General features: G+C 38.5%; 1 protein-coding gene across 3 annotated transcripts in view; it reads left to right on the top strand.

Moving 5' to 3' along the window:
* The window catches only part of LOC122841291 (neuropilin-1a-like), a 130388-nt gene that overhangs the window by 55507 nt on the left and 55688 nt on the right, over positions 1-19193 (top strand). For all 3 annotated transcript variants that reach the window (XM_044134488.1, XM_044134489.1, XM_044134487.1), the window contains one exon: positions 17086-17270. In XM_044134488.1, coding sequence (XP_043990423.1) covers positions 17086-17270 — 185 coding nt within the window. The remainder of the gene's footprint in view (positions 1-17085; positions 17271-19193) is intronic.

Raw genomic sequence — 19193 nt, 5'->3', positions numbered from 1 at the left:
TATTTTGGTAATAGTTTTTACCCTGATTATAAATTGAAAGTCTTCCATCTGCATCTATGGGACAAATTTGAATTATTTTTGTGTTGCAGTTGAGGACCGCACAAAATCAGTCCGAGGGCCACAGATGGCCCTCGGACCGCACTTTGGACACCCCTGATTTAGAGCATGTTGCATATTTTTTGTGTTGAGTTGTGTCAGTGGGTAATCTACCATATACCAGTGTATTTATTTAATGGATGGATGGCAGCAGGTTGATCATTATTGAATAAACCTGCTGAGGATAAATGAATGAAAATGATGAATGGATGATGAAATTAGATTAATGGATCGACAGATGGGTGGCTGATGGGTTTCTGAGTGTCCAAATGGAAACCAGTCCAGAAAAATCTTAAGTTTGATGTAAAGACTTATTAAATAAAGGCAGGAAGGGTTAAAGGATTGACCTTAGGATGACAAAAACAGAGACTGATCGATCGATTATTCCTCCAGACGATGAGGAAGAAAATAAGTTTTGGGCCAAAGACCCATGAATCCCAGAAGAAAAGATTGTGGGGAGGGAGAGAGGGATGGATGGATGGTACATGATGGAGGGATGGATGGATGGTACATGATGGAGGGATGGATGAATCTTTTGATGGATGGAATGCCATGAATGTTGCGACATGGTTGGTTGGTTGGTTGGTTGGTTGGTTGGATGAATTGTTGGTTGAATGAATGAATGGATGGATGGTATATGATGGTTGAATGGATGGATGGATGGTTGGATGGATGGATGGATGGTTGGTTGAATGGATGGATGGTTGGATGGATGGATGGTTGGATGGACGGATGGTTGGATGGATGGATGGTTGGATGGATGGATGATGGATGGATGGTTGGATGGATAGATGAATGGATGATTGGTTGAGTAGATAACTGGTTGGTTGGTTGGATGGTTGGATGAATGGATGGATGGTTGGTTGGTTGGATGAATAGTTGGTTGGATGGATGGATGGATGGATGGTTGGTTGGTTGGTTGGATGGTTGGATGAATGGATGGATGGTTGGTTGGTTGGATGAATAGTTGGTTGGATGGATGGATGGATGGATGGATGGTTGGTTGGATGAATGAATGGATGGTTGGTTGGTTGGATGAATAGTTGGTTGGATGGATGGATGGATGGATGGTATATGATGGTTGAATGGATGGATGGTTGGATGGATGGATGGTTGGATGGATGGTTGAATGGATGGATGGTTGGTTGAATGGATGGATGGATGGTTGGATGGACAGATGGTTGAATGGATGGATGGATGATGGATGGATGGTTGGGTGGATGGATGATTGGTTGAGTAGATAACTGGTTGGTTGGATGGATGGACGGATGGTTGGATGGATGGATGGATGGATGATTGGTTGAGTAGATAATTGGTTGGTTGGATGGATGGATGGATGGATGGATGATGGATGGATGGTTGGATGTCTGTCTGCCTCGGTTCGGTTCGGTTGAAATGAAATCTGTTTGAATTTATATGTGAATGCAAAGCGGACTGGCGATTGCTCCAAAAGCAGGAAGTGGACTACAGTGCAGGGCATTCTGGGTAAATACAACCACAACAAACATGCTAGCACGAGAAACGGTTCTCTGCCTTTAACTAAAGACAAAAGAGAAATCTTACAACCGTTAAAAGTTGCGCTCGGTGTCTCCAGAGGTTTCTGTGTCGTACGGTGAGGATCAGTGTTTGTCGTAACCGGATGGAGAATCATTCTTCACTCTGATGTGAAGTGTAGAGAACTGAGGCCTAAAGCGGTTAGAGGAGCCAGACTTTAAGCCCTCTGTCTGTCAGGGTTGTTGTGGTCAGTCTGACCTCTGACCTCAGGGACAGTCCTCTCACTGTTTCTCCTGCTGCCTCAGGCTCTTCTGACACGTTTCTTTATTCTCGCTCTGAACTCCATCTGCACTTGTCCTGTTTTCATCCCTCTCTTCTTTTTTTCCTTCTTCTCGTCTGTTCACCATATGCTCTGCCTTCCTCTGCTGAGTTTGACAAATGAAGGTGAACTTTAGACTTTTGTGCAGCTGGAGTTCTGGTTCTGTCTGTCAAAAGACACATGAACGTAGCCGCCATATTGCTTCCACTCCAGTATAACCAAACCACCAGTAGATCTATTGTATAAGACAGAGGTGTCCAATATGCGGCCCGGGGGCCATTCATGTTTCATCATAAACATAAATGGATGACAACAACCTTTGGAAATGATTCATCAACTCCTAAAGAACACTTTGTTGCTGCCATATTGATGCAATTTAAATTGCTACATGCCTTTTTCTACACTGCTGTGTGAGACAACAATCAAACACACTACTCTTTACGCTTGTTGTGTTTAGTTTCCAGACTTGAAGCTGAAATTGAGTTTAGGAGCAAATGTAGTTCTGAAATTTCCCAGATCAGAGTCAGAACAGTGGAAAACACTGGAGCACAAAGACTTTCACCAGCTGCCTTTTCTCTTTCAGCAGCAAATATTTGTCCAATGGGAGGAAGAGGGAAATATAAATCCTGCTTTTGTTTCTCTGTTATTTAAAGGAATATTGTTTAGAATTGCTTTTCAAACAATTACAGCCGCAAATTATGTGAATCCACTCGCACATCTGGGAAAAATGATGCACAGTTACCAAACTAAATGCCCACACACCTGGAAATAAGCAATTAAATCACAAATACACTGCAAAAAATCTAAATGTTACCAAGTATTTTTGGTCTACCTTCTAGTGCAAATATTTTAAAACACATGAAATAAGACAAAACTAACTAACAAGTAATTTCCTTTCAGCTTATGAGTCAATAACTTTGTTTCACAAGCAGATTGTTTTGTTTATAACAGGAAGTTTTTTCCCATTTTATAAGTGAAATAATCTGCCAACGGAACAAGAACTTTTAATAAATTATTGACCTAAAACAAGCTTCCATCTTGCTGAAATGTTCCTGAAATATTCAAGTGTAATACAATATTAGCAGTAGAAACTGGACCGAAACTACTTGGTGATATTTTGTGTTTTTGCAGTGAATTTTGGGTCCATTGCGCAGCATTTCACACGCAGCAGATCTGACTCTTAACGAGCAGATTAACGAGGACAGGGTTTGCTGGGAAACTCATTCAGCAACGTCACACATCAACAGGAATCCCAGGATTTACAACCTGCGTCGCTGATGCAGTCCAGATGTCTGCCCACCCCCAGCTGTGACAAAGGGACGTCTGTCAGGACCAACAGCTGGACTCACGGCGGAGCTCAGGCCCAAACAGGCCGGAGCTCAAACGTCCGTAACTGGAGGTGAATTCGGACCACAACAGAAACCGTCTCACAGACTTTATGGTAGAAAAGCTGTTATAGATTTCCTCTCAAAACAAAATTTGGTAACATTTATTTGAAGGGGTGTGCATAAGACCGACACAACACTGTCATAAACATGATGTAACATCTGTTGTGAACATGAAGGAGTCTTCATGTTTACAGCTGTTTACAGCTGTTGTCATGAAGTGATATTTGGTAAATAATGACACTTTTAATGCAAACGTTACATTAAAAGTGTCAGCTTTGCATTATTTGGTAAATAATTATAATTATTTAGTAAATAATTAATTAAATTAATTATTTACTAAATAATTATAATAACTGTGATTGGTATATAATGACAATGACATTATTGGTAATAAAATGGCCAAATTATGACATTATTTGATAAACAGGAATATCCACTATTGTTAATAACTTTACCAATTAATGACATTATTTGGTCAATAATGACCAAATAATGTTCAATAGTGGACAATTATTATGGACCATTCTTCCATATCAAATAATGACATTTTGATGAATGGAAAGTTGCATTTAATGTCTCATTATTTTCCAAATGGCACTTCATGAAAAAGCAAATATTCATGAAGATTCCTTCATGTTCTTCTTATGTCAGACTTATGCACACTTGTTCAAAAAGAAAAACACATTTCTTTTGATTTTGTGGTAAAAATCTACTTCCTGAGTTTTAACAACCTACATCTGGTCTCAGAAGACCGTGACCGAACTTCACTCGGTTTGATCCATTCAAATCCTCCATGGAAACAAGATGGCAGCCTAACATGAGGTCACTGTCAGGATACCGAGGGGTCGGAGGTCAATCAGCAGGTTAAGCTGCGTCCCGACCTCCTTGTGTGAGGATGAGCAGCCTGGGAGGCTCTGTCCTTCCTTACATGTGTGACAGGAAGCTCTTCCGTCAGTGGAGCGGAGCGGCGGTTGTTCAGTAGCCAGAGACGGACAATAAAGCCTTTCTTTTTGTGAAAGAACGTCTGTCTGGGTAAGAAAGGCCACCGACTGACCTCCAGCTGTAGAAAACCGATTATTATTCACACGGATCCAGTGGAAAGATCAGACGGATAAACATGTAGGAGGCATAAACAGATATTAAAAGCATAGATGCTGGAATATACTCAGTCTGGTGACCCACGTCTCCGAGGTCAACCCAACACTTTGGGCTTTCATTAAGGGAGAAGCACTGAAACATACTTAAAACTGTACATTTGTTTTCGGTTCCAGCTTTGATTTTTGGTTTGTTGCTACTCCCACAGAGATGGGAGAAACCCACGACAGCCCCAAACACACCAAACGGTGCTGCAGAAAGCACCAGAACAATTATTTTCATACACAAAGAGCCAAATTTGGCTGAAGAAAAGAGACGTCTCAGAAAAACCATCAACACTTTCAACTAATCGTGGAAATCTGAACTTGGGATTTTAGCACCTCTTATAAATCTTAAAGCTTAATAATTATGTGTTATTGAAAGAGTGGAAGATTAATACCTGGACACCAACTATAAGGTCTTAAAAAAATGCAAACATTTTAAAAAGACTTAAATAAATAAGTAATGTTTAGCCTGGTGGGGCACAATAAAGCCTGGTGGCTTGTAATGCACTGTGGGAAACCCAGCAATGGGAGCTAGACGTCGATTGGAAAGGCCTTGGAGTCTGCATACATGGAGATCATTGCTGGGTGGAGGAATGTTTGGGTTTTCATCTTGGACCAGTGAACCCAGATGGAGTTGATTTATATCAGATTCATGAGTTTTTGGGCAGTAGCTACCATTAACGCTCTGTACTCTGAAGTTTTTCATGTCATTGAAACTTTATTATTCCAACTTTTCAGTTAATAATGAATCAGGCTACTGAATTACTTGAGCTCATCAGGCATCGAGGAAATGAAAACATTCATCTTCATGAGTGTTGAAGGGAGAAACTGGACAGAAATTTGTTCTGGCGCTTTTTATGGTTCGCATAAGGATGATAGATAACAGAAAGTCGTCACTCTGCTGAAACACCATCCCTACGGAGAACATCTGAGCTGCAAATGAACGCCTTCATTTTGAGAAATGCTGTGTTGATGTTAACAGATTTTACCATAAGGGGGATATCTTTTGTTCCTCGTGAGAATATAGGCTTCATAACCCTAAATCAATCACACGCCATTCCTGTAAAATCTGTTCCCAGCGTGTCAATTATGATGGTAAATTGTTAGCTTGGAGCTCCAGAAGTGGGATTCCTTAAAGAAAACAAGAATAATTTGGGTGTTTATGTCTGTATGATTGAAAATCTAATTCCTCAAATGGGCTCATTTCCATATAACTAGGTTTATTTTTCAAATGTTCGTCATTAAGTCCAAACACCAGCAGGCGGTTACATTTTTCTCACGTTTCCCAGCCTCCAAACCCTCCTCTCTGTCCGTCTGTCAGCGATTCTCCCTGCTGGAGATTCAAAGTTTGCTCTTGAACACAGTGGGATAATTAAAAACAAATGTTTTCAGGGAGGAAGTCTCCTGCATTTAAGCCTGCCTGTGAATATTGTCGGAGACTCGCGTGTGTCATAGCGTATTGGAAGTGACGTTGTGTTTATTGCTCCGGCCTTAGCTCACTTAAGAGAGGTGTGGATTGAGTGTCTGTTGACAAAGCGCCATTTTCCTCCCAAACCTCTCAGGTGCTGCCTGAAAGGTTTTTGCTTTGCTCAGGATCCAGACGGCTTTCTGTGTTTTCCTAAGCGTCGGGTTACCCAGCCTCAGTCGGGATGTGGCACTTTCGATTAAAGTGATTAGATTGTCGGCCATTTTTCTGTACAGCAAGAGGAAAACCATCGGTCGTAAACCATTACTTTCTGCTTTTCAAGCAAAATTCACATTTCTGCACGTTTTCGTATGTCCCTTAGAATCTCAGCTGCTTCTAAAAACAGTCCAAGCACTAAATAAAAAACACCAACCTGTTCTTGGCAATAAGTTGATGTTTTCTGGTGTCTGGAAAATGAGCCATTTCAAAAACTTATTCGACAGGCACTGTATCGTTACCTAGCAACCCAAGCTGAGCTCCAGCACTTTGGTCAGCTGGTTTTACCAGTTCAAATGGTAAATAATCTGCCAGTGATTTAAAGGGGACCTGTTATGCAAAATTCATATTTGCCACATTATTTGTCACCACTTCCTCGTGGGTTTCTGCTGTTTCTAAAATCAGACCAACTGCTAAATAAAAAAAACACCCAGATGTCTTTTAGGCAATAAGCTAATATTTTTGGTGTCTGGAAACTCAGCCATTTCAAAAACATCGCAATTAAGTTACTTTCAACAGGCGGGCCCTGTAGCAACTCCAGCCAAGCCAAACCCCGTTACCTAGCAACCAAAGCAGAGCTCCAATGTGTTTGGTCAGCTGGTTTTACCGGTGTATGTGCTGTACAATGGCTGCTGGAAAAGATGTGTGTTTTGATGTTGACTTACCATCCAGAAACAGTTGCTGCATTCTTGTTGATTGTGCAGGAGGCTCTACTAATACTTGTGAAAGATGTACGGATGTATAGCTGTGCGTCTGTTTGCAGCCATTTTCATGCGTGAGTGTAAATGTTGCGTTGGGGGCGTGGCCAGCAGCAGATAGCAAGGTGTGACGGCCCCTGCTGCGGCCATCCGAGCCGGGCCCTTAACACAAGGATTTAAAGTGACAGAGGCCCTAAAACATAAAAATTACAGAACTAATCAGACTAAAATCCCATTATCTAAGAATGCTTTGTGAAAAATATGTAATTAACATGTTCTTTAGACCTTTACTTACCGATACTATAACTGGAACTAGATTTTGTGTGATATTCAGACTTAATTTCAGGAGTTCCACTTGGTTTTCTATTCGGATCCCAATGTTTTGTGGTTTAAATATTAATTCTTTATGTATATTTTCAGTTTAAATCAGTGGATAATGTACTGTGTTGAAGTGTGATGAGCATGTTTTGTGTAGCTCGTAGATCCTAGCCTGCTAGAGGAAGCATAATATTTCACTTCTAACTCCATAAAATCTCATTTCATCCTTCAGGCTCCCTGAACCGTCTAGGAAAGCAGGGGGTGGAAGCGCCGTTTCCCGTTTTCCTCGTCTGTTTTAGGGATTAAGACTCCTCAAATGGGAACAAATTTCTGCAGTTTTTTTTTTTTATTTCCCGGCAGGATTGCTGCGTCTCGGCTCAAAGGTGAAGGATGAGTTGGTTCTTGCTCCTGCTGCTTGGCCTGGTTTATTTGTTTGTAGCTGGTTCTGTGCGATTCCTGCGGCTTGCTGTGAAGGAAAATGTTTTGTACTTGCAGCTTTTACTCCAAAGTATCATGTGAGCTATTAGAAAATTATATTTCACTGTGAATATGATCACTTTATTGAAAGAAATAATTGTCATTTTTATAATTTAAAAAGAGAGAATTAACTAATATTTTGAAAACTGAAAACTGGCATGAATTGCGCTTTTTATTTTTACTTTTCCACATCCTCTGAGCTGCATGATTGTGCTTGAAGCAGCACTTTGTGGCTCTCTGTACTTCTATTCTTGCATATCTAACAGAAATGTAGATTCCTGAAGCTATTTTTGAAGTTGAAGAGGATTTTTGTGGGTATTTTTTCTGTTATGACATATTCTTATTTTCTTAGTTTCTACCCCAGATTTTTGCTTTAAGCAAGAGAAAGGAAATTTGGCATGAATCAAAAATCAGATGGTGTATTTAATGCCAAGCATTCTTAGTTTTTGACTTTTATTTGTTGTAAAGTTGTTTTATAACCACAAAGTAAGAGAAACAACCCCAGAGTGCCACTGTCAGGATTATTCTCAGAATAAAAACCATAAAATCACATTCACACAAATCATGTCGTAGTTAGAGCGTATGTGAAATATTCCCAATATTGTTTCACTGACTGCAGTTTCCTGGTCCACCACCGATCTTTAAGATTTCGATTTTGTCAGATGTGAATGTTTTTGTTTAGCAGCAGTTTGAGACGTGACGTGGTGGGCAGGTTTGTCTGTCTCTTACAGCAGAGCAAACCAGGACAGAATCTGATTTTTTGACCTCAGCTGAAGTAGATATGATCAGTTTCTCATGCGAGTTTCATTCGATCGCCAAAAATTAAGAAAATCGGGCTCAATTTATTGGTGTACCCCGAAAGAAAATTCAGCGTGAGAAGATACTTGACCTGCTACTGGCTAACGTTAGCAAAGCAGCCAATCCCGGGGCGCCATTGTTTTTCTGTAGAGTTGATTGGTTGAACCCGCAAAAGCAAAAATAAGTAAGTTTGTAGCTTCTGGGTTTGTCCAAAAGCAGTTTTCATTTATAAAATTACATTTTCATGTGCATTAACTATTAAAATAATGAGTGCTTTGGTTTCAAATATTTGCAGATTTTAGCTATTTGTGGTTAGCGCTGGTCGCCTCGGAAGTCCAGGTGTAAAAATTTGTATTTTTTAAAAAAACCTACCAACTGACTTGCTTTACTGCAAAAACAAAAAATCTTAGAATTTTTGTTGAGTTTAGTGAGATATAGGAGCTTGTTTCAGTTCAATAAATTCTTAATATAATGAAAAAAGTAGATTATTTTACTTAAAAGACATTTTTCTTAAACGTGAAGTAATCTGCCATTGGAACTACAACTTTTCATCAATTTTAGGAAAATATTTACCTAAAATAAGCTCCTGTAGGTTGGTAATAAGTTACTTGTAAATGAATTTAGGTTAAATTCAAATATACAGAGATATTTTCTCTAGAAACTAGACAAAAATACACACTGTTGTTCTTCTAAACTTCATTAAATGTGGTTTTATCCCTTGTACTTAAAGATTAATCTTCCATTGTGACGTGTAAACGCCTGAAATTTCCACCAACTCTTCCAAATTCACCAAAATCAGTGAGTTTTCACATGTATGCTCACACGACATAAATGTTTTGGATTTGGACATTTTTGTCAGCTCTCACAGAAAAAGTACTTCATCACACGAGCAGAGGAACAAATAAAACAACGTTTATCTCAGAGAGAATATGAGTTACTCAGCAGTGTGAGTCATTTAGCGAGAGGCTATTTTAGGTCGAAAACAGGGGAAGTGTGAAAAGAGTGTCGAAGCAGGAGGCTTCGCTGGGTATTTCAACTCTACATCTGCAGCGATCTGCCGTCTGACAGAAACTCCTCGTGCTCCGTCGCATTGTGGCGGCTTCGCTTGCTCTGAGATGAAAGTTGGTTGAAGTGGGTTCAGGTTAGAGAGTCGGACTGAGTCAGAGATAAAAACATAAAATCTGCTCGTTAAAATCTGTTTGTGCAAAGAGCTTCGTTTAGATCGAGGACTCTTGAAGTTCTGAGCGCTAATTTAAGTCGGCAGTATGTGACCAAAAAACCGCGGCGTAGGAATGCACGCATCAAACGGACCTCAGGCTTTCTCACTGGCGGGTTTTATGAGCTGCCACATTTCTCAGCTGTTTCAGATCGCTCAGTGTTTCTGAAGGCAGACGTTTTCTGGCTAAATATTGAGAAGGGAAGAAAGGGCGCAGTGAAAAGGTTCGTCTACCTTCGGCCTCCCACATGCGGTCACGGATAACGTCGTTACAACGCTGCCACAAATTAAAACAAGCTCAGTAATTTGTATTGTTTTTCTCTTTCCTCCAGAAACTGGATGACAAAAGTTTTCAGTCTGGCGTTTTTTTAAAGAATAATTTTATTTGCAGAAACTTTATAATTTATTTTATTTGTTGTTTTTGTTTTCGATATTTAAAATATCGTCCAGCTCCAGTGTTAAATTAAAATTAAAAGTTTATTGATCTTCCAGAATGTGTTCTTGCATTATGATACCATTATATAACTTGAAAGTCGTCTCTAAACAACAAAATTATAATTTATCGCTTTAACTTCTCAGACAATTTATTGTCCAGGCCTCACAACGCACTTAAACATTGTTCGCAAAAGCTTTTATGAGCCTGATTTTAAGCTTTCCTTTTTCATAAGCAAACACCTCTTTTAATTTTTTTGTTTCAAAGTTACAGACATTAAATTTAAGAGTGATTAAAAACAAAATTTGACACATTTAACTTGTAAAATAAACAAGCTGTTGGTATGAGGAGCGGCCATCTTGAAACGTAAAGTCCGTATTCCAACTTGTCAGTAGTGAAAAACTAGAATTCTGTGGAAACACAGTTTAAATTTTGGTTAATAATAAAAATTATTTTGTGGGAGAATCAAAATTTGGTGGGAAAATGTCAAAATTTGGAGTTGAAAGTTTTTCATTGTGTGAAAAAAGCAAAAATTGAATGGTTATATAGTTTGGAGGTCCAAAATTAAAATCTGCCTTGGGCCCCAAAAAGGCTTTGGCCGGCTCTGGCTAGGAATCTTCAGAACCGCTGAATGCAGGAAGGATGAGCGCCGGCTGTGTTTTTACCGACATTAAGAAACAGATTGATTAAAAAAATTGGGCCGCTGTTGCACCGCCGTCCTGCGGACACCGTGAATCACTTCCAGCTCCGGCTTCGCTCTGCAGGAGGTGAACGTCTCCGAACCCGGCCCGTGAATTCCTCTGCGATGCCTTCCAGGTGTGCCGTAAGAAGCCGGCCGCAGGGGATTGCATCGCAGCGCGGCGTGGCATGTTAATGAGCTGTAATATACGAGCAAATCAGGGTGTTCGCTTACAGCCCGCGACTCTGAAGTGGCAAGAAAAGAAACTCCCTGCTTCCATTTGGGTCGGATCTATTTAAAGTGGGATGCGTTAAATTTAGCAGTAAGAATCATCGCTGTGTTTAGTGACAGTTTACTCACTACTCCCAGGGATAATTCGCTTTTACCCTGACTAACCTGCATACTTTTTGTTTTTATTTTTGGTAATTTTCTACTTTCTTGGAACATAATTCATCGGTTTCCCTACATCTCATAGTTTTAAAAATATATACAATTGATGTTTTTAGAGTTTTGTGGTGAATTGTTAAAGATGGGAAAACCAAAAGCTAACAAAAAGATGAAGTTTATTAACTTGCTGGAGGAAATTAAGAAGCCACACGAGTAGAAAGCAAAATCTTCTGATGGGACAGAAACTGATGCAGAAATCCGGTAAAATGGTGGAATAAGTACAAAGAAATCTGATGAATTTACAAATTCAGAATAGATTTAGCTGTAAAAACTAAAACTTTCAGATCAAATTAGTCTTATTGTTTTCATTATTAAGTTCTTTTTAACTCTTTTTCTCAGTGACGTCCAGTTACTGAGTTATCCAGGAGTTAAACTCTGAATCTAGGTTGAACAATTCAACCCGTTGTTAGCTTCAGTTGGTAGATTGAGTACAAGTAACTGACTGGTGGAAAATGATTAATGGTTATCTCACTTATGATTAGTTGTTAGCTTGACTCAGATTAGCTTTTATCTAACTAGAGGTTAACTTAACTGTTTAACTGTTAGCTTGAGTTGGAATAGGGCTTAGCTTGAGTCTAAGTAGCTTTTAGCTTGTCTCTAATTAGTGGTTAGCTTGAGTGTAAAAAGTTGTTAGCTTCTCTGTTATTTGCTGTTAGCTTGACTGTTTAATTAGCTATTAGCTTGTCTATAATTAGGAATTAGCTTGAGTGTTTTAAATTTGCTTGAGTCTGAGTAGATCTTAGCTTGAGTGTTATTAGCTGTTAGCTTGTCTCTAGTTAGGGTTTAGCTTGAGTGTCTAGCTTTTAGCTTGAATCTAAGCTAGTTAGTTTTCCTCAGATTAGTTATTAGCCTGAATATTTTCTTTTTGGCTAGATTTGATTTCCCTTTTTTATCAATAAAGCATTTTTGAATTTGAATTGAACGTGATCCGTTGGTAGCTTGACTCAGCAGCTAACTTGAATATGATGAGCAGTTAGCTTAATCAATTAGCTACGAGTTACGTTGAGTTGTTTTAGGGTAAACTTCTTTATCAGAGCTAAAACTGATTATACTGCCTGGAGTTTAATCAAAATTTCTACTTGATTATTGAATTTTAAATGTTTTCTAGTATAAGCGGCATTCATGGCAACTTTATGATGTCCATATTGCGTCTGTTGCTCACTGTGAGGAAGAGAGGCTAGTAAATAGCATAAAATGTTAATTTAAGCATCTGCCCTGGGCTTCCAGATGGACGGATGACTGTTCCCCCTTTGAGCAAGGCATTTCCTACGGACAGCTGTCTTTGCAAGGCATGAACAGCCTCTGTGGTTAATGGGGAGATGTGAGGGGCTGCGGACTGAAAGCCTCTCCTTAACTAGAGAGTGAAGAGACAGAGCCACTTCATTAAACGGCCTGTCTGTGTAAACACCGCCTGACTGAGTGAGTGCAGCCATCTGCATGCAGCTGATCACGCCGCTCCCTCCTTACCGGTCCTACTTTACGAGAAGCTGGAGGAGAGGGATGAGAAGTCTGGAAGCTATGAATGAAATCACCTAAACATGGCCGTCGACGCTTTACAGCTGAGCGTGTAAATTCATTTCTCACCGGGGGGTTTAAAGCAGACACAACAGGAACCAAACGCAGCAGCAGAAAATGAGCCGATTTCATTCTCCTGGGGCGGACGTTTTACCCATTTTTACATGTTTATGCCCTGAGCTGCCTAACAGACACTGCTTTAAACTTAACTCTGTTTGATACTTTACTCATAAATAAATAACCTGCCCCTATAAATCAATTAATCACGTGATAAATTTAAACAAACTAAATTTCTCAATAACTTTTTACCAAAAACTAGACGACAAAAGTCTTCAGTTTGGTCTCAACTGAGACGTCATAATTAATTTGATTTACTTTGAATATTTAAAATGTCTTTCAGGTCCAGTGTTAAAGGTCCCTTTGGATTTAAAGTTTATTGATCTTCGAGAATTGTTAGGCCGTTACCGCAGTTCTATCACAATAACAGATTTTACTGGACGATAAATTGTCCCAGAAGTTATTGCGATAAACAATAATATTGTTTTGAGACCATTTTAATGTAAGATACTGGTAACAATAGCATAAGAACACATACTTAAATGTTAATAAACTTTAAATTCTAATGAACATTTAACACTGAACCTGGAAGACATTTTAAATATCCAAAATAAATGAATAATAGAAACATGAACAATTAATTATGAAGTCTTGTATTTGCTAGTTAATAATTATTACATTCGTTCAGCATGAATGCTGCATCGTTCCATCTGATTTTAAATGACCGTGAGTTCTGTGGCAGAAACGTTTATTATCAGAGCACATATTGAGTCATTACCAGATAATACTATTATTCAGCACAATTCCCCCTTTTGATTATAAGAATATGTAAAATATTTTATATCAACCAGTGTTTTGATCCTTTGGTCTTTTTCTGCCTGACGAGCCCAGAAATTACATAGAAAAGATTTAATAACAGAAAGCAAAAATTAGAATTAAAAACTTTAGATTAAAACACTTATGGGATTAATTTTTTTTTTCCCTCCAACACCTTGATAAACACTGACGTAGATGTTTTGCTCACCTCAGAATGCATGATGCTAGAAACTGAAAGCGAAGCTGACAGAATTACCTACGGTTAGAGCATTAAAAATCTCCTTCTCAGATGGTGAGTTGATAATTTCAATTTAATAAAAATAGATAAATAAAAACAGTGAAACTCTGATCCCAGTATACAAACACTATTCTGAAAAGTGACACATTTAGACCCATGTCACATGTTTTTTTGTCATAACTAGCTACTTTTTTTCTAATGGAGTTGGAAAGAAAATACTCGTCTTTTTTCACTATTTTGGTATAAAATGAAGATTTTTTTTTTTTCTGAGAGCAGCTCATGTTTTTGTATAACATAAAAATAATAAATTAGCTATTGACTGGTTCCAGATTTGGTGTTTCCCCATAAATTGGTCTCATTAGTCACACATTCCTTTAATTCTCCAGATTTTTACCCGAGAGCCTGAGACCTTCAAGCTGAGGAAATATTTTGATATTCTACCCTGCTTCTTGTCGAAGAGGTCAAAGGTCAAACTCGGTCTTAAAAGGGTGATCCCAAAGCTGCTGGGGATTCTCAGCGAAGTGTGAAGTCTTAGTTCTGAAGCAGCTTCTGCTGTTACACATTTCAGCTTTCATTTCTGATTTCTTTTAAGTAAATCAGTGAATTCTTGGTTTATTTTGTACCATTTTGAAGAGTTTCATCTTTTATTATTATTTACAATTTGTATCTGTATCGTAACATGGAGTTCAATAACCAGTAAACCTTGTTATTATGTCTGTTGTCCGTTAATATGTTTGTTTAAATAATGTTGAAGGAAATCCTGTGGCAGTTTTTCTGGCTTTAAATATTTTCCTTTTAAAAGTCAACATTTTAGTTTTACTGCACTACATTCTCCAATCTTGAAGGATTTGTATTTGACTTTAGACAGAGATTATGATTTAAACTGATGGAAATACATAATTTATTCATGACTCTGTAGGTAAAAAGTCAGAGAGTGTTCGCTGGATATTTTCTGGTCTGTTGTTACATTATAGATTTATAGTTTAATGCTGATCAATGGTAATCTTGATTTTTTTTTCTGTCTTAGCTGTTTTTTAGCAGTGTTAATGCTTTTGATAGCATTATCTGATCATCTGGAATCCAGTTATCGCTCCCACTTTAGCGTAATGGAACCGGGATAACAGATGCCGCTGGACATCACGTTGCTCCTAATGTGTTTTTCTTTTCAGCTTGACACTAATTAGCCATTAGCTTTGGGATTATTAGCTATGAACTTTATTATGTCTACCTGTTAGCTTGACTGTCATTTACAATTATTGTAGTTATGGCTGTTAGCATGACTCTAATTAGTTAAGTATAATAAGCTCTTTGCTGGACCTCGATGGACTTTTAGCTCAGTTCTGATTAGCTTGGCTAGAATTAGCTTTTAGCTTCCCTCTGTTTTAGCAAAATGCATCTAATCTGTGCTACAGGTGCCAGAAGGAATGACACTACTTCTGATGTTTGTTGTTCTTTTGCTACAAACCAATAACTGTTGGCTTAACAATGATAAACTGTTACCTCGATAGTGTTTAGCTGTTAGCTTGAGTAGGTAGCTGGTAGAATGTTTTCTACCTAGAGATTTCCTTGAATAAAAGCTAGACTGACTATGTTTAATTGTTAGTTAATTGCTATCTAGCCTTGTTTAGCTTTTAGCTTAAGTAAGATGAACTTAGCTTGAGAATGAATAACTGCTAACTTTATGCTGAAAACTGAGTGTGACATTAATTGTTGAATTAGTTTTTAGCTTTATTGTGATTAGCTGTCATTTTAATTTTGATTAGCTGTCATTCAGTAGCTGTTTTTTTCTTTAGCTCTGATTAGCTGTTAGCCTCACTCTTATGTTGCTTAGTTTGACTCTAATTGGCAGTTACCTTGACTTTGAGTAGTGATTACCTGGTTACATGGATTACTTGTTTAATAAGAACTAGCTAACACCAGTTTCACTGGTGTTAGCTAGTGATAATGATCATGATAGTGATTAGCCTTTAGTGAAAGTTTTCCATTTGAGCTGAAAACTGATTCTGCTTTAATTCATTCTTATCAGAAATTTATCAAAGATCAAGAAACCTGACAATACTTTTAACTTTTTATTTTAAGAACCATCATTCATAGACTATGGCTACCAAACATACAATAACTGCATTTTTCTAGTATTTACTTTGGGAAATATATTATTTTGACATTTTTTTGAGGTTTTAAGATTGTATTTTAGGTGATTTAAATCTAGTAAAAACAAATTTTGGCTGAAAAATGTGAACAAACGACAACAAACAAGGTGGTAATATTAGCTTATGATCAGGTACTGCGGAGATTCCCTTTAAACGTGAGATACATGCTGAAAAAGAAACAGCATTGTTGGTAAAGGTGGTTCACTCACAGACAGCAAAGACAGATAAAACTTCACGGTGGGAATAATTTTCTTCACATTGCTGATATCGCTGCCTTGTTCTTCCTTCCTCGCTTTGAGAAAGAGGAACTTCATGTTCTCTCTCTCATCCCATCCAACTCTGTTTGTACTGTTATCTTTCTATTATTCTTTTCATTTACTCACTTGAGCAAGAGCTGATATTTTCTTATCGGTGTGTGTGGAGGCGAGACATCCACACACACACAGTCAATTGTTTTTCTTTTATCTGAACGGGGTGTATATATAAAAGAAACTACTTTGCTTAATGATAGTTTAAAGTTTTTATTTTACAAGGGAATTATGAATTATGAACAGGTTTCTTTTGTTATCATTGATGCAGAGTTGGACAATAAATAAAAACCAGTAAGTATCGCGACAGACACCAGCCGCTCAACCTCTCACAGCTTTTAAGCTAAGCTGGTGGCATTGACTCACTCTTTGGTTACCTAGCAACAGCCTGCTGAGTAACTTCTGGTTACCTAGCAACGGCTTGTTGAGAAAGTTCCGGTGCAGCAGTTTTATGTTTTTCCACCGTTCCTCAACGCTGCTTTAAAATTTAAAAAAATATTTTAAAAAAATAAACGGCATAAAGTGAAAACTGTGGATAAAAAAAGAATTATTTAAATTATTTAAAACAAAAAAACACGAATGAATAACTGTCGATATCGACTGATATGTAATCCTTTTATTATAATGTATTTTTCAGCCATTTCGTCCAGCTCTACATTAAAGTCTAAATATACACAAAAAGCGTTTAAGATTGTTTGTGTCTTCAACATATTTTAAAACCCTGATCAGTATTGATCCATGTCTGTGTTTTTCCAGAGGTGTGAAATGTTTTGTATCATGTCTTTATTTTAATTGAAACATCTTTTTTCCTCCTGAAGGTATGACTATCTGGAAGTCTACAACGGCGGCGTAGACGAGGCTTCGTCCATGGTGGGGAAGTTTTGCGGGAAAATCGCGCCGTCGCCGATCATCTCCAGCGGCGACCAGCTCCTCATCAAGTTCGTCTCCGACTATGAAACCCACGGAGCGGGATTCTCTGTTCGATACGAGGTCTTCAAGACAGGTAGCTTAGTTTCTATTATGTCACCTTTGGATTCCTGTCATGTAGATAAATAAAATGGTTGACTGTTTGGTAGCAATCTCTCCTAAAGGCAGCGGAAGATGATCCACTCAAAACATTTCCTTTTTTGTGAATTTGAAGAGTTTAGTTGTAATTTCTAACACTTATATTTAGATAAATTAGGAAATGCGGCAGAAAGAAGGGCAGATGGACCAGAAATACCCCTATTTGTGTCTCATAGTTTTGATTTCTGTGAATATCTTTCAGTAAGATGCTCTATTTGTTCAATATTAGGTCTCAGATGTATTTTTTCTGACATCAGATACTCGTCAATAATAGCTTCATCTGTAAAACATTGGTTCCCTTTGCTTTATTGTTCGCCCAAGCCTTCATTCAGACTGCATTATTTACTATTCACAGCTTTATGTCAATGACAGCTCAGATTATAGCGTTCCATCCAAGCCGTGATTGTAATGAAAACATTCTCAAGACGGATAAAAGCAGCTCAAAATATTGCTTTTGTTCACATCTAGATTAAATCCCCCAACTGAAACAAGACCCTTTCCCTCTCTATGTCATTTATTCACTATTGTTTATCCTAAACCTATACAAACTGACTCAAATATACACACAAACCCACAATATTGGGTTAAGTGTCACTTGGCAAACTGTACCTCAATCACAGATGTTTTGTTTGTCATTTCCAAGCTTCTGGCATAAATCTTGATGGTTTCCTGGTACAGATCCAGTATTTCAACATAATAATCACATTTTCACCAATGTTGAGGTCTCGGCTTTGGGAAGTGGCTCCTTTTTCCAATATTTTGATCCATGTTTGTGATCAGTGAACTCCTGAAACGTCAACCAGTGTTCACTTTTTGCCCAGCTGTCAAACTGACAGGAAGTTGAAGATTTAACCCACCAGTACCAGTGGTATCCAAGACCTCCATGCTTTAACTGGTACTGAACATTATTACAGTGTGTTTTGGTTTGAATGGCTCACCTTTACTCCTCAGTTTCCATCCAATTATCAGGCAAATTTGGACATGAATAAATGAGTTGGTGTGTTTCCATCTGCTGGACAGAAAACTGTTGGTTTAAACTGATTTTTAACTCTATTTTATCAAACTAAGGGAGACTTTTTGAAGACAATTACACTTTAATGATCTCTGAAGCAGCAAAGCCGGTACCAGTTACCATTTGAAATGGGGAACTTCTGGTTTTGTTTTTACCAATGTGAGAAAGCGTGGTTTATAAATATCCTTCTGTTTGACGTCCTTGGTCAGAGCGGAGCCTCTGGCACACTGACCTCTGCACCGCCAGCTAAACAGTCAGCGTCCCGGTGGAGCAGGACGTATCAGGATAGACCTACATACACACTTCCAGCGCTGGGAGGAACCCCGATCCCTCTGTCCTACATTTGTATTTTCTCTTCCCTCCTGGCTTTATTTGAGCCTCAGCTAACAGAGAATCTCCTGTGGCCACTTCATTTTTTCACTCCAAGGGGGAGGCTGGACATAAATCAGATGAAAACGGAGCTTGCATGAGAGTCCTCCTCATTTTTCTAATGTTAGCTCCCCAGAGAGCAACAAGCGTTCATGTGTCTCCCAGAAATAACAATCCCCTGCGAACGCAGGTTACAGATTGCTGTGATAAACAGATAGGCAGGTTCTCATCTGTCCCTATGTGGGTATTTTGGGAGTCGCGGCTCATTATGCTTTACTGTTCTGTGAACTGAAAACAAATTTCTGCACAGCGCTGTTCGGACTGATGGAGGTCAGGATGACATTAGAAAGCCTGGGTTACAGTTCTGTAAATGCAGATTTGTAAGGAGGCATTCGTACGCAGGGCTTATTAGCATTAGCTTCCATCAACGACTGCTTGGAGACAAATTTAGATATTTGATCCCTGAATTAGAGATGTACT

The sequence above is a fragment of the Gambusia affinis genome, linkage group LG12 (genome assembly GCF_019740435.1).
Source record: "Gambusia affinis linkage group LG12, SWU_Gaff_1.0, whole genome shotgun sequence".
In the NCBI taxonomy this organism is placed as follows: Eukaryota; Metazoa; Chordata; class Actinopteri; order Cyprinodontiformes; family Poeciliidae; genus Gambusia; species Gambusia affinis.
This window is presented reverse-complemented; position numbering and strand designations above follow the sequence as displayed.